Here is a 23,716-nt window from a genome sequence, read left to right on the forward strand (position 1 = left end):
ACAACCAAGGATACATTAACAATTGTGTACCAGCACTAATCAGCACAAATTTCCTTCTTACTGCTTCACATGCTTGTACACAGGTGCTTGGTCTCCTTCAACACCCATGAGTCTTAGAATATTCTTCGAATTCGTTTGTCCTAAATAAACCTTCATCATTCTAAAAGGCTTTAAGCTTCAACCTGATTTCTAAGAGCCATGGCCTAAATGCCTATCACTTTATCTCCCTCTGTCCTGAGACATAATGCTATGCTTCATATATTTATTCCAAATCCCTTAAAGCAAGAATCTGTAATTGTATTATTCTCAATTATATGTAAGGACAAAATAAAGGCTGGATATAATTCTATAACAATTTGAGAAGAACATTCAAGAATTACAATTTGGACAAATGTTGATTTAATTCATACATCTTTTATTCTTCTTTTGGCAAACATCAGATAATATGAGCAAAACTATATTGCTCACTATAGTTACATACATTCTTTTTTGCTTTATATAAGTTTGTAAACATATGTTAAGTGGATAAAATTCTTGGCTGAGGACATACTCCAAAACTCTGACATATACTTTTCTGAGTTAGGAGAAAAGAAAGCTTATGAAACTTCCATTAGACCATAATCACACAGCAAACTAAATTAGTATATGCTGTTTTTAAATTAACATCTGCCATTTTTTAAAGACTTCAGTTTTTGGTTACAGCTAAAATGATTTTTATCTGAAGTTTATGAAAGAACAGAAGCTGACCACACAAATCTTACTCATAAGCATATTGGCCGTTTCAAAATAAAAAATAATAAAAATAAACCTATAATCAAGGAAATTCCACTCATCTTATTAGAAAAAAAATAGCTACCAATGTTATTTTAAATATAGATGGCAATTTGTAATAACTAGGTTTCATGATATTTGCTTTATTTCTTAATGCTTATCTTTTGATTTTAAAGTAACAGATTACTTCATAATAAAGGCAAGCCATTTAGCATTTTATAATTTAATTCTTTTATAAATTTCAGACCCCAAAAATTTCAGATCAAGTATTACAAAACAGTCAGCCTTCAGAATATATTTTGTTTGGCAGACAGAATGGTTTTTCTTCTTTTGAATTGGAATACCTTCATGCAGTACTTAACTTGCTCTAAGCTGACCCATCCCTACTAGCTTCCCACATTGTCACCAGCTGGGCATGTGAGGCTGACACCCGTTTTTAATATTATAAAACTCAGTATTAACTTACAAAAATTAAGTTGCATTCATGGAGCAAAAATTCAAATATATCATAAACTTGATGCTAAGTCTTAATACTCATTCCTAATTTGAGAAAAATAGATCAAACCAAATAGGACTCATCTTCATAATACTTAGTTACATAAAACATTATCAATAAGAAATGTCTCTATATATGGATACTGTCTTCTTAGAATAGTGTTAACAGTAACCTGAAATCTGAGATAGATAAATCATTCATATCACAAAGTATTATATACTGTCTTTCCTATACAGTCTTAGCTCCCAAACAGTGGGCTTCAACTTCATCCCTACATATAATATAAACATTCTCAAATATTTGAAATAAAGGAAAGGTGTCATTAATAAGGCTAACTAAAATTACAACAAAGGCTTTCTTCTAATCCTAGAGAATGAAACAAAAAGAGAGGTAAGACAAATTGGAAACGAGGAAGAATTTGAAGTCAAGTTGGCCCTGGACCCTTTTACATTGCTACTCCTTCTGTTTGTTCAAGTTAAAGAATAAGACCACCAACTGCTCCTTAGTGGAACAGGCTGCAAAGAAAACAAAGCAGCTAAGTGATGATGAGGAAAACAAAGGATATAAAAATTTGTAGTTATGAAGATGATCAAGAAATGATGGAGCTCCTGGCTGGCTCAGTTGGTAGGGCATGCAACTCTTTATCTATCTCAGGGTCATGAATTCAAGCCCTATGTTGGGCAGAGAGATTACTTTAAAAAATTAAAAATAAAATAAAAAATAAAAGACATTTAAAAAACTGTAAAAAAAATGATGGTAGTAATTCTATTCTGAAGTTTAAGAAACAGCAAGGAGTAACAAATGAGAGAGACAGTAATCTGACAGGTCTTTACTTGCACACAAATAAAAGGCTAATCTAATTCTTTAGAGGTTTGATCTGATAGGAAACACCTATTTACCTCTGAATTTGTCTCATTTCTTAAACTTAACTGATTCCCATGTGAATAAATATTTTAAAATTTTTTGTTATTAAAGCAAGGTTTATGGCTGCATTTTGACAGGGTTATATAAAAAGCTTCATAGTATTAATCCCATCAGTACCAAGGTTACTGAAATCAGATTCACTTATAAGCATTAATTAAATTTGCTGTCACCATTACCACATATTTGCAATGACAAAGAGACCGAGTCATTTCATTTCTTCAAGAATAGTTACATTAAAATGCTTACTGAAAGCTTTTAATAATGAGAAAAAAAAATTTATTTTCAGTGCAGAACAGAATGTTCAGGACACTATATTAATAAAAGTATCAGTAAACAGGGTGCCATCTTGGTCTGTAAATGATGTTCTCCAAAACTGACTCACAAGTGTTTTTAAAATACCACTGAGGGAACACTGGTTAAAGTTTATCGCTGACACATTTTTTAAAGTCTCTTAGTAGCTTTGCCATAAAACTGATTTAAGGTAGTTGTGTTTTTCAGTAATGTTAGAACAACCCAGCACTTGTAAGAATAGTCAGATCAGCACACTGTACTAAAACATAATTGTGCAACATTTTGTAAACTAGCTGCAATTTTCAGTAGCTGTGTTCACCAACTGTGTAACAGAATTGTAATGTTCTCCTAAGCCGTATGCATGTCTCATATATCTGAAATGAGAAAAGGAGAAATGAGTAGTTTAGACAAAACTAATTCATTGTATATAAATGTTTATTATGTATATAAAACCAAACACTCTGAATGAATCACTCCACAGGGGTATCATTCAAAGACTTCATTGACATATTACTTAAAAGTTCAACACCATTTGAAAAGCATCAGCAATCCGTAAAATCTGGTTCACTAACTCTGTAACTGAGTTTAAGTCAGGGAATACACAATCACTGGGGGGTAAAGGGAAATACTACAATGCTGAGTGCTCAATAAGCTTAAATTTTCACCTAAATCTAAGCCATTAATGACTACCTTTGTAGGTTTGGCTAATAAACACTAAAACCAAAAGCAAATTCTCCATGCTTTGTTTGAGCGAAGAATTCTCATTCATGTAAAATACTTCTACAATATAAATTTTTAAAATCTCTAAGGAATAAACAATTAGGCAACATGAATACATTTCAGCTTTTACACTTGTTGAAACAGCATTTCATTCGTGTGAAACCGGGAAAATATGAAAACTAATGCTAAAATCTGTAACCTTTAGAAATGATTTTATTCTTAATTCATACACAAGAATAAACCACTAGAAGTTTTTTAACACTTATCTAAATCACATATTGATGGTGCTTTCTAATTCCATAATTGCCTTTAACATAAAATAAGCATAATTAATGCAGCTGGATTTTTTTCCTGATTAATCAACATACACAACCTAAAATCTTTGAATAATTTTTTTTGTCTTACTATGAAACACATAACAGTAGAAATTTCCAGGTACTTACACAAGTATTAATGGTTTTTTTGGATATTCTTCACCAACTACAATAGGAGGAGAATCTGCCTGGATTATCTCTATTGGTGTTTGCAAAATGTGAGACAAGGCTCTTAGCTAAAGGAAAGAAAATGTATTAGTAAGGAAAATAAAAAGGTAAATCTTACTCAAATCATAAACTATTGAGTATGGGCAAACATCATCCAGGATGGATCAAGGAATATTCTATTCCTCACTGTATACCAAGAGCCTGCCACATAGTGGACACTTAATACATATTTTTATTTTTTATTTTATTTTTTAATACATAATTTTTAAAAAACAAATATAAGAGTTATTAAATCAAATGCAGAAGTTTTAAGCCCTGGCTGCGCAACAGCTTTTTAAGAAATAGCAATATCATAGTTAATGAAGTGAGGACATGGGTAGATTGGATTCATTATACTAGTCTTTCTACTTTTGAATATTGCCAGTTTTTAAAAATACTATTGCTCAGGCACTAGACCAAATCAATTACAATTTGGGAGGTGTTGGGGGTAAGGAGAGAAAGAATAGGTAAGAGTAGGAGGTGTATTTTTTTTGTTTTGAGATGTATTATTTTTTTGTAAACCTTTCCAGATGATTCTAACATACACCAGTGTTGATAACCACTGTTCCATAATTTTCAAGGCATAAGTAGAATGAGTTACGGATATGAAATTGTACTATACTTTCATGGAATTTCCATCTGATTAATACACAATGTTAATTTCACACCATTTGTTATTGAATTAGAGCTTAAAGTTAGATGAATAATAATAAATATTGGTAGTAACATTGTTTAGACTTACCATGACCAAGCACACTAAAGCGCTTTATGTGTATTAATTAATTCAATCCTCTGGGATATCCCATATATCCAATAACCCTATGTGATATGTACTACTGTAAAAGACCTAGAGTCTGGGACGCCTGGGTGGCTCAGTGGTTGGGCGTCTGCCCTCGGCCCAAGGTGTGATCCTGGAGACCCAGGATCGAGTCCGGCATCGGGCTCCCTGCATGGAGCCTGCTTCTCCCTCTGCCTGTGTCTCTGCCTCTGTGTCTTTCATGAATAAATAAGTGAAATCTTAAAAATAAATAAATAAAGACCTAGAGTCTGAGGCAGAGAATGGTTAAGCTGCCTGTCCTAAGTCAAGCATAAGGAAATAAAATGATCTGCAACTGAACTAAATGTGACTTTGAGGCCAAGTTCGAAATTAATCATTTAACAGTCCTCAATCATAGCGCCCTCATCTATATATTTGCCTGATTATAAGAACATTCTGTCTAGAGCATGGTCCTTTTAGAAGTTTTAACGAAGAAATTATTTCAGGAATATGAAGAAAATCCTATGCTGCACAGTAGCAAACGTAATCCCATATTCTATCTCATAAAATGTTCCTTTGGGACATTTTTTCCTTATAACTGAAATATCACTTTTTTTAAAAGCCAGCAAGGAATGGATGGCATAAAGCAATTTCTGGAAATCTTAACATCCCTTTGAAGTCTTTTGAAATTATATAAAGAATTTCTCTTTAATAATTTAAATATACCCCATTGTGAAAACAGCAGCTCTTATTTCAAATGAATTCACAGACCAAAAATTTATGACTGTTCGTCAAAAGATATTTTAAAGTTTTTTCCTAAAAAATTTTTTAAAGATTTTATTTATTTATTTGAGAGGGAGAACACGAACAGGTAAAGGAACAGAGGTACAGGCAGACGCCCTGCTGAGCAGGGAGCCCAACACAGGGCTCTATCCCAGGACCCTGAGACCATGATCTGAGCTGAAGGCAGACACTTAACCAACTGAGCCACCCAAGCGCCCCTTAAAGATTTTTTTTCTCCACTTAAGAAGACTTGCTTAGGTCTCTAGTTCTCATTAATTTGTGACCCTCAAAAGAAAGTTCAAGCATCTTTACTCCTAATGTAGTCACAAAGCCACAATGAAAATTTCCTCAGTTTAGAGACCCAAGAGAAGCATACAAAACAAATGGACATATAGTTCCCTCTGGTGGCTCAGAAGAGGTACAAATACAGCACTACTGAAACAAAGATTTTGAAGAAGCATTCACATCATTTCTTTAAAAAATACACTTCTTGGAAAAAATATATATATACTTCTTGAAGAAGTGAAATACTCCAAGCCACAATGACCTACCAAGTACACACCAGTGGTTTACGACCCCCACTCAATTAGGAAACTCAAGCTCAGGAGGTTGGCTGACTCCCTAGGGTCACCAAACTGAGAAGTAGAAGGAAAGCCAAGACCCAAACTCAGGGCTTTCTCTCTCATTCCCTGACTTTCAAATACCCTGGGCTGCCACTTGGACCAATTAGGTGTTTTGTTCATTTTGTTTAATGAAACAAAGTTAACAATAAGTTAATCAAATAAGTTAAAGCTTTAAAAAAAAAAAAATCCTGATTAACTCCCTACAAGTGACTGAACACACTGATTTCCTACTGATTTCCTTCCTGATGTGAATTTTAATGCATCAAATACTGCTTTGAAGTCAGTATCAACTGAAATTCCAATCGTAATGTATTGTGGTAGGATCTGACCTGTAATTTCACAGAAAAATAGTTTTCAAATTTCTGATGTAATGGATGCTACTTTACAATACTGATCATCATCAGCTGAGCTACTAGGGTCAGCTGAAATAGTTTTCAAATTTCTGAGGTAATGGATGCTACTTTACAATACTGATCATCATCAGCTGAGCTACTAGGGTCAGTTTTACTGTACTTGAAAAAATCTTCACTTCTGTAAGTCCAAGAAAATCAAATATATTGCCAGGAGCAGCATCACAAATGCAAACACACAGAGGCAACATTAGCCTCATCAACCCACAGATCAAACACTGGGCTATTTAAAATGAAATAGGGCTTTACTTCCCATAGATACATACTTTAACCACAAGTCTAAGAACGTTAACTCCTTATTTCAGTGCTTCATCAGTAGAGAAAAAGCAAATACGTAAAGAAAAGGGATATTCAATGAGAAACTGGGATCATCTGAAAAATGTCTGAATGCTACATGAGATTTAGAGATAATCTTAACGATCCACAAATGCCATGAATAGTTACAAACTTACCTCAAGCTGACCTCCCCATGCAGCTGTGTTGACGATATCATCACAGTACTTTCTAAACTCTTCTGTAGAGAAAAATGAGAATATAGCACTTAAAATAATTTTCATACATAACTTAAAAGATCCCTTTTGTAGGCTCCACAATTCCTGATCATTGCTCAAGTTGTGACCTTTCTCGTTTCTCTTCCCTGCGCTCTGGAGAATTTAATCCACTTCCCAGATGGCTCCAACTTTGTACCACCTCTCCATCTGAGAGCAAAGCAATTCATTTCTGTTTCTCTCTCTCAGACTGAAGCCCAGGGACCTTCACGACATAACAAGGCTATTCTGTTTACCCAAGCAACCCCCAAATGGCCACCATATTCACTACCTTGACATAGTATTTTAAAGCCCAGACCTGCATCTGAAAAAATACACTGAACAACTAAATCAGGTCTACTGTCAGAACCCATTAAGACATGTGAGAAGAGGTGACCCGGGTGGCTCAGCACTTTAGCGCCACCCTCAGCCCCGGGCCTGCTCCTGGAGACCCGGGATCGAGACCCGTGTAGGGCTCCCTGCATGGAGCCTGCTTCTGCCTCTGCCTCTGCCTCTCTCTCTCTCTCTCTCTCTCTCTCTCTCTCTCTGTGTGTGTATCTCTCATTAATAAATATATAAGATCTTAAAAAAAAAAAAAAAAAAGACATGTGAGAAGAGAACTGGGGTAAAAGTGCAATGAGCGGAAATTCCTTTCCCAGCAATAGCAGCAAACAGGGCTTCCACTTGCTATTTTTGAAAGCATTTACACCTTATTTACTTCAGTATCAGTTCTACCCAAAGAAAGGGCTTCCTAGATCAGTCATGAGAGGACGTAAAGAGCTAATTGCAGTTTAATGGCACATTTTGAGCATATGTACTTTTTTAAAAAGTTTTTTTGCTTTTTTGAGAGAGAATGAGAGAGAGAACACAGTGTGCATGCGAGGAGATGCTGTGGGAGAGGGAGAAGCCGACTCCCCACTGAGCAGGGAGCTGGGGACTCTGGGATCATGACCTGAGGCAAAGGCAGCCACTTAACTGAATGAGCCACCCAGGTCCCAAGTATACACACTTTGATACAGAAAGTTAAAATGGGAAACTAACAGCCTCCCTGTTTAGAGGAAGGGAAAACAATTAAGGGCATCTACAGAAAACTTGTGTCCTGTGTGTTTGCCCCATTCACTGCTATATCCCCCATGCTCAGAACAGCACCTAGAACAGTCCCTGGCACTTAATGGCCTTCAATAAATATTGGCTGAATGATTAAGAAATTATGTCTTTTATCTTTTTCTTAAATTCAGCATGCGGAGTTGCCACTTCTTTTCCAGTGCCCTGCAACTAGCAGAGTTAGAGATTCCGTTAAAAGAAAGCCAACCTTAACCTTCCCTTGTCCAGCCCATCCTGGCCGTATGACTTGCTCCCAAGGGATACCACCACACCTTGCAGTCTTCTCATAAGGACTAACTTGCCTGTTATACCCCTGACTCCCCCCAAAACTCTCAGGCTTTCACCTGGTCTCCTTTACTTGCTAGTTGTGCTTTTTTTTTTAACCTCTCCATGAATATTTTACCTTATTAACAGTATTATAAAGAATAATAAGGCAGGTTATTAAATGACTTATTTTTGGTTTTGCAAAGTCAAATTTTGCCTAAATATATGGCTTATGGAGAAAATTAAATCTCCCAAAATACAAGATGAAAGAATTTTGTTTTCCCAATCATTCTCTCCTTATGGTCCTGGGGCCTTATATGTCCATAGACTACTCAAAGCTTACCTTGCTCTACACCCAAATCTGTGACATGTGAACTTACAATTTTTTCGATAATAATGCTATTCCCATTTTTATCTTAAATAAAACAATATATTTAGCCACAAAGAGTGGTTAAGTACTTAAAAGATCTTAACAAGCAAAATGTACTAGTATCTATTAAAATAATAAAAATTAATTCTGCCTAAATTTTGAGATTTTTTTTCCCTCCATAATAATGATCACAGGTTTTTCTTCTTCTCAATCCCAGGAATCATTTTAACAGCCAAGACGGGGGGGGGGGGGTGTTAGGTAGAAAAAGTGGGGGAAAATTGGAAAATTAGATTACCTGGAGTATACATATTTCCTGTATTAGGATTTGTTAAAAACGGCAGAAAGTCTTCCACATGGCCTTGTATATATTCAGCAGTTTGACTTCTCAAGGCAGCCACAGTCAAGGGGCATTTCTGTTCTTTCAGCTGATCTTCAATGGCTCTGTACATACAGTGGCCATCAGACGGAATCTGTTTAATTTCCAACTGTCTAGCTGCCAATATTTGAGCAAGTTTTTCACTTTCTATATGTCTAGCTCCAGACAAGTTCTCAATTTCAGCTTCAGCTATCCTTTCTTCTCGCTCCTTTTCCAATGCAGCTTTTTTGTCCTAGGAGAATAGAAGAAAGTTAATTCACAAATAATTAGGACTATTTTACATTGATTGAGAAGACAGAAATGTAAGACTCTCAAAACTTCCTACCATCTTCCTTCTCCCACAAGCATTATCATATTGATGATCTCATCACTTACAAACTTTTCTATACTATGAACTCCTTCCTTTATTCTCATCTGCATGTACCCAACACCAAGCTCTGTACTAGGACAAAAAAAAGGCTTTAAATTTTTCTTTGAAGTCTATTTAAAAACTACATGACAAGTTTCTAAAAATTCTACTTACTGATTTTAAAGTACTGCATTAAGACTAAGTTATCCTAGGCCTTAAAGCAACATCATCATCATATTTATGCCAAGCTAATCCAAGCTTCTTATCACTCAACTACTAGGGCATTAACATGCTAAATCACCAGGGAGGCATCAATATGCCAAAGCCTTTAGATGGTACAGGAATTCTATTTATCTAGCCTAAAGAAAAAAGAAAAAAAACAGTGCATACACAAACACACACACACACACACACAGGCATACACATTTAATCAAAGCAACAGATAAAAACATTTTTCTTATAAAAATTAAAACGTTGGGCAGCCCAGGTGGCTCAGCAGTTTAGCACCACCTTTAGTCTAGGGCATGATCCTAGAGTCCGCAGATCGAGTCCCACGTCAGGCTCCCCACATGGAGCCTGCTTCTCCCTCTGCCTGTGTCTCTGCCTCTCTATCTCTGTCTCTCGTGAATTAATAAATAAAATCTTAAAAAAAAAAATTAAAATGTTACAGATAGACTGAAGTCCCCCTAAGGACCACTGCCTATTTCAGTGCCTGCTCTAGAGGTCTGGTGTGTATCTTTGTAAATTTTTTTCTAAGCGTTTTAACAAAAACAGATGTATTCATAAAGAAGTATAGAAAAAAATATTTTAAGAAAAATGGTATAATATTACATTCTGCAATGTGCTTTCCTTATTCAAATCTCAGAGAAGCTCTTCCCATGGCAACATATGCAAAGATGGGGTGAGGGTAGGGCAATGAGATCTGTGACATGAGGATGGATAGGAAGTAGAGTGGGAAGGTAAGAAAAATGAGGGAAAAAAATTCTGACGGTTATACTAGCAAGGATCAAAGCAAGAAAGCACTGTATGTTTCATAGCTAAATAAGGATCGTATAGCCAGGGTACCATAAAAACATGCTAAGAGAGGAGGTTGGGGGCAAAAAAGGCATGTATATAATTAATATATGTTAAATCTATTTATATATTGTTTAAAAATTAGATATACACAAAATATTTACAGTGCTTTTCTCTGGATCATAGGATTACAAAATAAGTTGTTTTCCCCCCAAACCCATACCCCCATCTACCTCCCCTCTAGCAACCACTACTTTGTTTTCTGTTTTTATGTCTGGATTTTGTTTACAAAATACATTTTGTTTTGTGTGTGTGTGCATGTGTATATGTGTGCTTTTCTCCATCTTTCTAATTCTCTATCATGAATATGTTCTATATACAAATCATGAATGCTTTTCAATTTAAGAGAACAAAAAAAGTTAAATTCCACTAATCTTGATATTGGTAGAAAATTACAGCGAAGGATTTGGTAAACCAGGAAAAAGTAAGAAAAAGTAAAGATTTTCACGTCCCTAGCTCTCATTCCTCCCTGGGGAACAAGAAATTAATGGAAAGGCAAATTTCAATTTAACTTAATGTTACAGACTTGAACTACTTGCCTGCTATGTGCTATGCTGGAACTTAAAGTGATTTATAAGTTACCTGAATCAAAAAACATATTATCTCCCTAATAAAACATATGCCATTTAAGTTTATTGTGCCCAAATCCAGCCATGCCAGAAGTAACATGAACCAATTTATTTCACTGCATACCTACAACTATGCATCACAGTAGCATACAAATCTTAAAACACAAGGTGGCACTGTTACTTTATAAAAGTCTAAAAAACATTTTCAGGGGGGAGAGGAAGGATAAGCACCTTGGATATCATCTAATCCAAAACCCCTCACTTTCACTTTCCTCTGAGGAAACAGCACGCAGAAAGATTTCCAAAGGCCATACAGCTGGTTTAGAAGCAGAGTGGGACCAAGGACAACACAGAGCGCTCCTTCTATCCAGGCACCTAAATCAGAATAAAAGTTGGAGCAGATGGGAGCTGGAGTTAATTATGTCATATACTAGTACTAGAAGAGTGGAATTTTATACTATCTGCAAAACCATTTAATCCTCTAAAATACTAATCTAAGCATTTCACTTTTGCCCTCAAGTTCTGCTTCAGTGTTACACAGCAATTGTGTTTTCTTTCGAGGGCACAAGGTGGGAAATTTATTGGATTCTCTTCCCAGCCACCGATAGTTTCCTAGTTTCCCAATGGCGCTAGGCACTGTGGTTGCTACAGCCCTAGTGCTGAAGACAGAATGGCAACAATTAAATCTAATGAAAACACATACTTAGGTACTTAGGGTGAAAACAGCAATTAACTCATTAATATACTGTCAGTAAAACTAGAGTTACGTCCAATATGGTAATGCAGCTAAATCAACTCTGAAGAGAAATCTTAAGACCTGGGTACTCGTCCTGGGTTTCTATCAAACTTCAGTTTGCCACTGAGACAACTGGGCTTCAGCTTTCTCATGTGTAAAATAAAGAAATTGAACCAGATCTCATTCCAGCTCCCAAATTTCCTATTTTTGGAACCAAATTCTTCTAAGTTCTACTTTGGGCTCTTTGCAGCATACAGAAAAGCTTCCTTCACTGAAGTCTGCTGAAGGAAATAAAATAAAATAAGATATTTGCTCTACAGTATTCCAATAATAAATCTTCATAAAGTTTTGTCATGTTTTTCTAAGAGAGAATGGTATCTCTCCCAAAGATATACACAATAAACTAATTGGCTTTTTATTTTACTTGGTGACTTTGGTGGGGGAAAAAAGTTCAGGTATATATAAACTGTATTATAAACCTAAGTGTTTTCAGTTCTGAATCCTATTAATAATATTACTATTAATACTATTAACATAACAAAGCAATAAAAAACTTTAGGCATTAATTCTAGAGTGTTTTCTCTGCCAAGTGTTTAAGCAGGTGACTATGGGAAGATACTAATTTTTTTGTTAAAAAAGGTTGAAAAGGTATGCATTTCAGCTATGCAGTATCTTAGGAGAAAAGTAACAAAATGTTTGGGAAAAGTAAGGGAGTTGTTTTGTTGCCTAAGAGTCCGGCTGGGGATGAGTAAGATTTGATAAAGACAAGAAGGAGTTGGGAACCTTCGTTTTCCAGAATTAAATAGGCTACTCTTAAGATGTATCAATTACTAAATAGAGCCAATTCAACAAGTATTTTGTTATGCCACTGCCAAGCAAAAATTCTGACCTTTGCTTTTGATCTATAGAAGCTAGATGACAACTATAAGGCTAGCACAAAGAGAATACACATCATAAGTAGGAAGTTAAAACAGGTTAACTTCCAAGATACCACAAAGTCTATGATTTTATGACATTCATAATTGTAATATTTACTCAAGAAAATAAAATCCTACATACGTATGAGAAACGTTTGACAATTTGCAACTTAATCAACTTTCAAACAACAAAAAAGACTCGATCTTGGCTTGAATTTCTAAGAGGCACACTATGCAAGACGGAACATGGTAAACAATACTATCATTTGCTAACCTACTAGCTCTCCAGGCCTTGTGTTAGGGCTTTGGAAACAGTACAGTATTTAATACTTACAACAACTCTATAAAGTAGGTATTATTTCCCCCATTTTATACACATGAAACTGAGGTTTAAAAAGGTGAAGAATCTTACCCCAAACCGAAATAGTAAGATTAAAACCTTCATGTCTGACACCAAACACCATGTCCTATTAAATTAGGTACTACTAAATTATAAAATGCTAAGTTAGCTTAAAAATAAAAAATCCTATAAAACATCAAGTGTTAGTAACAACATTTGGAACTAAACGTACTGGATTTAAATCCCTTCTTTTTCCAAATGAACAGCCCTTACCTAATCTAATATCATTCCTGTAATTTTGATTTCATGAACTCACTACTTCCAACTAATCAGCTTCCCTATAGCTCTCCAATAATGGAAAATTTCATGCTCACATTTTTTTTCTGTGCATGCTGTTTCTCCTGCTTCAAACATCCTACTTAAATAACTGTACTTTCTTAAAATTCCAACTCATTATTTAATACTTGGCACAAATGAACGTTTCCTTCTCTGAATTTTCACTGCAACTAACCATTACAAAGATACCTGCATAATCCTGAGAATTTTGTTACACCTGTGTATCTTGCTTAATTTCTAGATTCAAAGCCTTGTTTCACCACTTTTTACTATAGTTTTTAACCAAAACTGTGCATCAGAATCACCTGGGCCCACAATGTGAAGATTATGAAGTCTGGGATAATATATTTGTAAAAAATATCCTTTGCACACCCCCTTCCTGTCCCTACTCTCTAGGAGACCTGGAAGCTGAATGTGTTATTTTATATTGCTTAGCCATATTTTCTTCTCTTTAAAATGAGGATAAGAATCTGCTTCTCAGGATTATAATCAGGACTAAATGATATCTCATATAATCTATATGCCTAGCACTGTATCTGGCACCTAGCAAGTGCTTAATAAATGTTAGTTCAGGTCCTTTGACAAGAAATTCCAACATTTTCTTTTCCTATTCCTTGGCTATACAACACCTAATATAGAATAAACGTATAGCACTAACTTAATTACTTGGTGACATGACATTCATACCCGTCTCTTTTGTGCTTTTGATATCCGAGGTGGCTGATTCTCGAGAACCAAGTTTGAAATGTTAACCGCAACAGAATCTATCTGAAGGAAACAAAAGTATTACAAGTTAATAATAAGTACTTTCAAGTTATTTTTTAAAGTATTAGATTATATTTTTGAAAATCACAAATATGTGTAATCCCACAATTCAGATTTGAATGACAGTACTAGATGCAACAGTACGTGACATGGATTTGTCTTTTTCTATTTTTAAGGGAGAATTCATCAGATTCCCAGAAAGTCTTGTTAGAGATCTCCAAAGATAATGCTCATCCCTGCAGGCTTTCCTTCCTTCTAGAAATTTCCACTCCATTAATATGAATACTTGCTGTGAGTGCCAACTCATTGAGGAGTTCACCTTTCCCCTCTCTAAATGCTGAGAGTACTTATAAAATTTTTAAGGTCCTGTCCTGAGGCACCTGAGTGACTCGGTTAAGCGTCAGACTCTTGATTTCGGCTCAGGTCATGATGTCAGAGTCCTGAAAGAGAGCCATGCATCAGGCTCCACACTTAGTGGGGAGTCTGCTTATCCCTCTCCCTCTGCTCATCCTTTGCTCCTCCCCCTGTGCACACATAGTATGCGCACTCTTTCTCTCACATAAATAAAATCTTTAAAAAAAGAAAATAATAAAATCATGTGCTGGCTCAGGTCATTACTGCCTTCATAACCTCAAATGTGGCAGCAAAGGCCTTTCTCCATCTCAATTAGCCAGAACCTGATGAATACTGTTGAGCTTTCTCTATCCTCTCCCATCTACAAACTGATAACTACAGGTAGAAAAGTTAATGCACTGTTGAAATATCCCGACCAATCTTAATCATCAAATGGCTATCGTGTTTGGGGAAGAAGAAAGATGCTAGTCTAATGATTAACGTTAAGAACTAGTATTTTATTACTGCAACTGTAACTTAGTTATGAGGCCTCTAACAACAAAAAAGCCAGCAGTCTCCAAGGCTATACTCAAAGTATCAAAATATCAAAATCAGATTAAGACTTCAAAGAGTGGCTATATCAACTTTAGTAAAATTAGAATTCTTTTATTTTTCAGAGGAATCTGCTAAAATCTACAAAGCACCTGGAAAGCAATGACATGAGAATTCAGATAGTGTTCAGAAAGAAAAGCAGCTTAAGTTAATGAAAAAGATACCGGGTCAAAGTAAAATAGGAGTTTGTATTTTAACAGCATTAAACAGTATGTAGCTTAAAAATCAAACATTTTTGTCCTTGGAAACCTAGGAAAGAACTCTCAAAACTGAAAATTGAAAGAGCAAACCAGACTATCTCGCTAATTGAAAAGATAGGGAGATAATCAGGAATACCAAGATTGTGACAACACGATTAAACACCTGGAGCATCACGCCTTGTTACTTGGCAATAAAATACGTTAAGGCATAAAAGGCCAGGATCTTCTGACTAGCTATTAAGGCTAAAGAAAATGAGACCATGTTTAATATAATGACCACTGTAAATCAGTAAAGACAAGTTGTTTTCCCTGTCAACAGCAAACCAAAAATAAACCACATAAAAGTAAATTATGGAAGATAAAGTTTTTGTACAGACAAAAGAAGTTTCTAACTACAGAAAACAGAGGGGTGCTTGGGTGGTTCAGTTGCAGTTTAGCGTTTGCCTTTGGCTCAGGTCATGATCTCAGGGTCTTCGGACTGAGATCCACGTGGGGCTCCCTGCTCAGCGGGGTGACTGCTTCTTCCTCTCCCTCTGCCCTGACCCCCCATTTGTGCTCACTCTCTCACGTGCTCTCTGTCCTTAATAAATAAATAAAAATCTTTAAAAAAAAAGAAAATGGAGTAAGGCTACAGAGTCTGTGATCCTTAATATCCAAACCCATGCAATAAACTACCATACCACACAAAGTTATAACAGAATTCTGATTTCACATCTTAGAGTAAGACAGTCCGGATTTTTAACTCTCAACTTAATAGCTGTTATGAATTCAGAAGGAAGTTCTTAATCTCTCTGAGCCTATTTGTCTCTTGAAAAATGGGATTATCTACATTTACTTCCTGGGTTCCTCATAGTGTGCTACTATGAAAATCACATGAGAATAATGCATATAATATGTTAAAAGTCGGGGATCCCTGGGTGGCCCAGTGGCTGAGCACCTGCCTTCGGCCCACAGTGTAATCCTGGAGTCCCGGGATTGAGTCCCATGTCGGGCTTCCTACATGGAGACTCCTTCTCCCTCTGCCTGTGTGTCTGTCTGTCTCTCCCTCATGAATAAATAAAATCTTTAAAATATATATATATATATATATATGTTAAAAGTCCTTGGCACACAATGTCTATTACTACAATGATGAAATAAATATTAGTTAAAATGAGAGCATACTCCAATTTATCGAGAAACAAAAGGGAATTTTCATTTGTTACAGCTTGTTCATAATGCACTTTTATAACCTAAACATGATCTCACATTTGCTGTCCCATTGTTTTCTTACAGACTCTTGTGCTTAAACAGCATTATTTGTATCATGTTATATGTGGAGAAGTTCATGCTCGGGAAGCTTAAGTAACTTGACCAGGGTTACAATACTATTTAATGGCGATTCTGGGGCCAGAGATCTGATCCTCCAACTTCCATTTGGTGAAGTTTCCTCTAGTCTGCTTTATCAATCTGTTCATTTTTGGGGCAAGTACATAACTGAAGAGTCCTTTTTTTTTTTTTTTTTTTGCTGCCCTCCCTTACAAAAATACATTCCCACGTAAACCTGCTCCCAGAAATTGTCATGAAAGGTGATACATGAGCATGATTGTGTGACTTCCATTTCTTCCAATACTATGATTTCATATAGTGAAAAGCAGCTTTCAGATGTCGCAGGCAAAGAGAAACATGACATACTTTTCTCCCCTTAGAATTCAGCTTTAGTTGCTCCAGTTCTTCTTTATGTTTCTGTTCCATTTCTGCTTCCAACTTAGCGACATCTTCAGTGAGTTGCTTCCTCCTCTTTTTGTCATTCTTGGGAACAGCATTCTTCATACCCTGAATTTTGGCTGAAAATCCACAAAAAACCATTAGGCCAACCACACAGGGGTTAAGAGGAGATGAGAAATAGGAACAGTCAGGGGATGATGGCAAGGGGAGAAAAGGCTGCAGACAAGTAATGATGCACACAAGAAGGATGATCACATAATCACACATTTACAGAGAAGAGCCCAGACGGAGAGATCAGAAATAAATATCCTCATCAACCGAACTGTAGGTCTGTTCAATCAATCAATCTATAAAAATCCTCCTCAACCAAACTAATCATCCGTTCAATAAATAAAATTCCTCAACAACCGAACCCTATGTCTATTCAATAAATAAAATCTCATCGGGATCCCTGGGTGGCGCAGTGGTTTGGCGCTTGCCTTTGGCCCAGGGCGCGATCCTGGAGACCCGGGATCGAATCCCACATCAGGCTCCCGGTGCATGGAGCCTGCTTCTCCCTCTGCCTATGTCTCTGCCTCTCTCTCTCTCTCTCTGTGACTATCATAAATAAATAAAAATTAAAATAAATAAATAAATAAAATCTCATCAACCCAACCGTTCGTCTGTTCAATCAATAAATCTCCTCATCACCTGATCGGCACGTCTGTTCAATCTCCTCACCCTATACGCACGTGTATCAATCTCATCACTATCCACACGTCTGTCCAATCAACCAACTTCCTCATCACCCAATCCCCAGGTCTGTTCAAGCTCGTCACCCGATCCGCATGTGTGTCCAATCAGTCAATCAATCTCATCACCCGAACCGCACGTGTGTCCAATCAATGAATCAATCTCATCACCTGATCCGCACGTGTGTCCAATCAATGAATCGATCTCATCACCCGAACCGCACGTGTGTCCAATGAATCGATCTCATCACCCGAACCGCACGTGTCCAATCAATGAATCAATCATCACCCGAACCGCACGTGTGTCCAATCAATGAATCGATCTCATCACCTGATCCGCACCTGTGTCCAATCAATGAACCGATCTCATCACCCGAACCGCACCTGTGTCCAATCAATGAATCGATCTCATCACCTGATCCGCACGTGTGTCCAATCAGTGAATCAATCTCATCACCTGATCCGCACCTGTGTCCAATCAATGAACCGATCTCATCACCCGAACCACACGTGTCCAATCAATGAATCAATCTCATCACCCGAACCGCACGTGTCCAATCAATGAATCGATTGCATCACCTGATCCGCACCTGTGTCCAATCAATGAACCGATCTCATCACCCGAACCGCACGTGTCCAATCAATGAATCAATCTCGTCACCCGAACCGCACGTGTCCAATCAATCAATCAATGACTCGATCTCATCCCCCGCCCCGCACGTGTGTTCAGGGTGACGGGAGGGCGGTGGGGGGGGGGGGTAACGTCTCGGGTTAGCTCCGACCACATCCTTCCGAGACCTCGGGACTGAGCGCAGGCGTCTCGGGAGGCCGCGGGGAGGGGGGGGCGGGGGGGGGGGGGGGGCGGGGCAGCGGGCAGGCAGGGTCAGCGGGGGCGGGGCCGGGGGGGTCTCGGCGCGCCGGGGCACCGGAGCTCCCGAAGGCCTGGCGGCGAGGGCCCCTCCGGGGCGGGGGCGGGGGGCTCCCGGGGCCCCGCAGGACCGCCCGCCGCGCGCCCCTCCGCCGCGTCCGGGGACGCCCGCCCCGTCACCTTGCAGCTCTTTCCTCTCTCTGCGATGCCTCCTCGCCAGCTGCTCCTCCTCATCGAGCTCCTCGGCCAACGCCGCCTCCATGACGACCGGGAAGCCGCGCACCCGCGCACCCGCGCCGGCAGAGGCCGCAGCCCGGGCGGCCCGGCACTTCCACCCTCACCCTTCACCCGGGGCCCCATTGGCCGCGGCCGCGACCCAGCCCCGCCTCCCAGGCGGCTCCGCAGCCGAGCCGAGTCATTGGACGGAAGGGAGCGGCGCGGGGACGCACGCATGCGCATTCCCGGACCTGCCCCTTCCCCCTCGGACGGGGCGGGGCGGGGCGCGATCACGACAGCCGATTGGTTCTGACGTGAGGCGCGCGGTGATGACGCCACGGACGCCATGTTGGGTGTTTCCTGTCGCGCCGCGCGCTGGGCAGCGACGGTTAGATTGCCGGCTTTCGGTCCCGTTGCCGAGAAAGGCTGCTCGGGAGGTAAGCGAGGGGGAGAAGCCGTTTGAGTAACAGACTGGTGATGACCAGTGGGACGCTGTGGGCCCACTCGGTCGAATGGCGGTGGTTAAGTTCTGTGTATTTGTTTTAAAGGTTGTCCTAGCTGAGCTCGGAAGAGACCGCTTGGAATCGAGAAAATGCCGCCTCTGGACACGGAAGAGCTGGGAAGCCTGGAGAGCTACGGGGCGGGGCAGCTCGCCGACCTGTGCCCGGTCATAAAGAGGCTGATGCGAGAGCGCCTGAGGAGCATCAGGGTCTTGAGAGCGAGAGCGGAGGCGGGCGCGCTCGTCCGGTCCCAGAATCGAGCTGCCGACGCGAATACGACCCCGGAGAACCCGGACGCCGGAAAAAAGGAGAAATAAATGGAAGCGGAGAGGAGGCGTATCTCCAGCATCGTGCCCGGGAGATAACCGTCGAAACAGCACAGAAATACCTGAAAACAGCACAGCCGAAAAAACAAACAAAAAAAGAAAAGAAAAAAAAGCTAAAGAACCAAAAGGCAGCTTTCCAGATTTGAAGGCCGGTCAAAATCTGCAAACACCAAAAGTGGGTAGAACACCAGTAAAACTTGACAGAAAGCAATACGTAGACACACCCTGGTAGCGACGTTTGTAAAACTGGAAGGAAAAGAAAGAAAATGTTAAATAATTCGGAGAAAGGTTATCTAAAAAGAAAAAAAAAAAAAAAGGCAGGTTGTCTATAAAGGGTTGGAAGTCAGACCCACCCCCACCGCTCCCGCCCCCGCCGGTTTTCCCCTCGCAGCTCCAGACGCACAAAGGTAGTGAGTGGTGCAAGGTCTACTGTTTCAAGGAAGAATGCTCCTGAATGAAGAGCTGTGTATCCTGCGAGCGAAGTCGTGGTTTCTACACGGAGGCAAGTGGGAGGCGTTGCCAGATGCAGGGGTGGGAGGTGTATCACCCACACACCGGCCTTAACATCCCCGCCTGGTTCTGTTCCCGCCGCCCACGGAAGCGACTCCAGAGTGGGGAGGCATTAAAGCTTGTTCAGTACTCTTAAGGTTAAGTTATTAAGTTGTTAACATACAGGGTCGTGAAACTACGTGCAGAGATGGCGGAGTCGGGTCTGAAGTTTATCTCCTTTGAAACGGAAACGCTGTGCTAAAATGTTCAATTTAGGGAGCAAATGTTACTGTTCGTAGTGTGTAATGTAGATATAGACGAGCATTGCTGTTCAGCTAAGCAGAAGTAAAAGAAAAGGGCTTTGTCACTGTGGCCAGGACAGAGTAAAGGCATTCCGAGTGTTAGTTCGGTAAAATGGGAAATTGGACACAGTTTCGGGTCCTCTATGTTTGATTATAGAGGAGGGATAAGTAAAAAGTTTGTTTATAGTGTTAATACTGATAGTGTAAAAAGAACATGTCCAAATCCCTGGCTGGGGAGACGGTAGCTGTAAACCTTGGCTTCTGTACATCTTGCCTCGGGAAAATCGGTAGTTGCTGCTTCCTTCTGAGTAAATTTGACGTTAGATAAGTGTTAACAGATAAAATATACCGGTTTTATGGATTGGAGTGGAATTGATTAAAAAAAAAAAAAAACAGCCAGGAAACCTTAAAAGTAACATAGATTGACAGAGGTACAGGTGAATCATCACACTCTTAAACAGGCTAACTACTCTTGTTGAAAAGATTCCAGTTGGGTCAAAAATGACTCTCTGAACCTGAAATGTGATGTTCACATTTGTATAAAACAAAGGATTAAAGGAATTTAAAGATAATGGAAACCTTTAAGTCCTAGAAATTGAAGTAGGAAGCAACATTTTTATCAGAATTTAAGCTATAACAAAGTATACAACACAGTGTAGGATGTAGCATTTAAGAATCTTTGGTAAATAACACGTTCATATGCCGACTGTTCAGTATCTTGATGTGAGTGGTAATTTTTAAAAATAGTTCATTTTAGGTATTTAATAAAATAATTTCTTTTTTTAAAAGATTTTTTAAGGTGTGTGTTTGTTTATTCATGAGAGACCGAGAGGGGCAGAGACACAGGCAGAAGGAGAAGCAGGCTCCTCCCATGGAGCCCAATGCGGGACTGGGTCCCAGGACCCCAGACAGGATCACGCCCTGGCCTGAAGGCAGACGCTCAACCCCTGAGCCACCCAGGCGCCCCTAATAAAGTAATTCTTAATTAAAATACATATCCTGGACACTGACTTCAACACTTACAGTTGTAGTAAATGAAAAAGGATAAAGTAGGAGGGATGTGAATGTGTGGATAGTATGCGTTACTTTGCTACTTCATTTGCATTCTCTTCAAATTATCCTGAAACTTCTCTAAATGGTCTTGTACTAGAGAAAACTTGAATATATGATCACATTGCACAAATGACTACATTTCAAGGAAGCCTAGAAACTAAGTTTAAAAGCTGAAAAGTCACATACTTAGAATTTTGGAATGTTCTTAAATTATTTGGGTCAAAGAGAAAAACACAATTTAGGAAACGCTACAATAAGGACGTTACACATTATATGCAGTGGGATGAATGTACAAAAGGCAAGGAACAGGGAACCAATGGCATGTGTACCTAAGATAGACTTAATAACAGGAGTTTATAAAGTTTGTTACCTTCCCATCCTAAGTAGTAGATTTTCTCCAATATAAACTATTCTGAGTGCCACAGTTAGTATCTTGGGGACAGATTTCTCCCAGTTGAGTTTTAAGTTCTAAACAGCTGATTTTCAAAAAGGGAGAAGCCGAAGTCTTTTCTCACCACCACAACCCCCACATACACACACGGTTTTTTTGTCTCTTAGATCTCCATATGATATTTCTTGCTGTATGGTTTATGGTCCTCAGCAACATCAGTATTGCCTGGGAGCTTGTTAGAAACATACCTCAGGTTAATAACAGCATGGGAGTAGACTATAAAATAAATTAAAACTTTCTCACTGAACATAATGCCTTGTACATTATAAATACTTAATGCTAAATAGTATTAGAAACAGTTTTGCTGAAGCAGTGTTACCGTATAAGTTTTTTCACTTGATTGTAAGCTATTGCAACGTCCCTATTTGAACCAAAAGATTTGGTCACATTTTCTTAGTGTGCAAGACTGGTACCAGTACCAGTGCAAGACTGGTACTCCTGTTTTCCTCCTGTCTGGAAAATTTGTAAATTTAGGACACAAGGAAAACTTTAGAAATCTTGGAGGACAATTTAAAATGGTAACGACTGAGCCTGTCTAATAATAATAAGCCTCTCCCTAGTGAATAAAATGACCATGGAGTGGATTTAAATTCAAGTCATGTGCAGATAGTTCACGGTTTCTGGATGAAATCAAAGATTCTATAAAAGCTGTAAAAGACCTTCATTGACTATAGAATTGGTGACAAGTGGATAAATAGGATTATTAACCATTGGAACAGCAGCTCTAGTAAATTACAGATAGGACTTTGAGTTCTCCAGTGCTGTACTCCCCTGAAGGTGATAACATTCTTGTATTAGTAAGGGTGGGCTAGAATATGCAAACCAGTTGCCTGAAGATATTAAGATGCAAATAATGATAAAACATACTTAGGGTAAAGCTGAAATCCTGTATTTCTTAAATGTGTCCATGTGTTGATGCTGCCATTCTGGATACATACCACGCTTTCAAGTAGAAAAATAGTAAGACCTTCACTGTGTCCACTAACCATGAAAGTGAGGCTCAAAAAGTTATTGGCTTAAGGCCACATAGTAAATATGAGAACCAAATCTGATTTCAAGGCTGTAAATGTTGTCAGCTATGTAATCCTAGCCTCATCCACACTATAGCACCTTAGAAGATTGTTAGGATAAACTTCTGGTTTATGTGATAAGGAAGAAAGCCCATTACTTCAGTTAAGGTACATACACAGAAAAAATGGCTTATGGAGGGGAAAAAAATGAGTTTTGTTTGTAACATACTGATCGTATTTGTGACAAGTCCGATGTTTAGAAACTCAGGTCCAAATGCAGAAGAGATGTCAAGATTGGAAATTTTAGGTTTGAGTTTTCTGATTCAAAGATGGTATTTGAAGCCTTGAGGAATCAGCCTGAAAAGGATGATAAGTACAAGGAGAAAGGAAAAAGGAGATTAAACTTTAAGGGACACCTGTATTTGATGGGTAGGTTTAGAGGAATAGAAGATTGAGATTTGTAGTTTCAATTGAATTCGACAATAAAGTCACTCAAGCACTGAATTAGTGAATACTGTATCATCGCATCAGCGGGAAAGATAAGATTAGGTTCCTGTGAACATCTGGTCACATTATTTTAATCAGCTGATCAATACCTAATCTTGTTTTAAGATACTTAAATATGTGTTGTTGATTCACTAACATTAAACTCAGCCAACAGCGCTGTAATACATGGTCTTGACACCTTGCCTAATATTTCTCTGTAAGGCACATCAGAGCCTTCATGCACTTAGGAACCAACACCACCCAACATTATTCTTAGGCCATTTTAAACAGCAAAATCACCAAGAAAAAGCACAGAAATGTGAAAACCCCACTAAATATGTCATGGAAGGGGCACTTGTTTGCAGCCTGAGAGTTGAGACAAGAAGACAGTGTCACCTTGTATTATCAT

At 38.7% G+C, this 23,716-nt stretch overlaps 1 protein-coding gene across 2 annotated transcripts; it reads right to left on the minus strand.

Moving 5' to 3' along the window:
* Window positions 1-394: 394 nt before the first annotated feature.
* OTUD6B (OTU deubiquitinase 6B) lies at window positions 395-18,921 on the minus strand. Of its 2 annotated transcripts, XM_026013441.2 has the most exons (7): window positions 18,655-18,921; window positions 16,843-16,994; window positions 13,946-14,026; window positions 8,857-9,169; window positions 6,749-6,810; window positions 3,646-3,752; window positions 395-2,856 (listed from the first exon to the last, which is right to left on the minus strand). In XM_026013441.2, the coding sequence occupies exons 1-7, from the start codon at window positions 18,734-18,736 to the stop codon at window positions 2,772-2,774; spliced, it is 882 nt and encodes a 293-aa protein (XP_025869226.1). In that variant the 5' UTR covers window positions 18,737-18,921; the 3' UTR covers window positions 395-2,771. The 2 variants fall into 2 exon arrangements, with proteins under 2 accessions (XP_025869226.1, XP_025869242.1); XM_026013457.2 differs by lacking the exons at window positions 13,946-14,026; window positions 16,843-16,994; window positions 18,655-18,921 and adding an exon at window positions 11,161-11,304.
* Window positions 18,922-23,716: the final 4,795 nt, after the last annotated feature.

This window comes from Vulpes vulpes, chromosome 13, assembly GCF_048418805.1.
Source record: "Vulpes vulpes isolate BD-2025 chromosome 13, VulVul3, whole genome shotgun sequence".
Classification (NCBI taxonomy): Eukaryota; Metazoa; Chordata; class Mammalia; order Carnivora; family Canidae; genus Vulpes; species Vulpes vulpes.

What these genes read in the sequence shown, in the direction of transcription:
- OTUD6B (XM_026013441.2), bottom strand. Translation starts at nt 18,736, where the DNA reads ATGGAGGCGGCGTTGGCCGAGGAGCTCGATGAGGAGGAGCAGCTGGCG. An exon ending in TGAATTCTAAGGGGAGAAAA is followed by an intron (nt 14,027 to 16,842) that starts GTATGTCATGTT and finishes TGTTTCCTTCAG; the next exon opens with ATAGATTCTGTTGCGGTTAA. An exon ending in AGGAAATATGTATACTCCAG is followed by an intron (nt 6,811 to 8,856) that starts GTAATCTAATTT and finishes TTTTCTCTACAG; the next exon opens with AAGAGTTTAGAAAGTACTGT.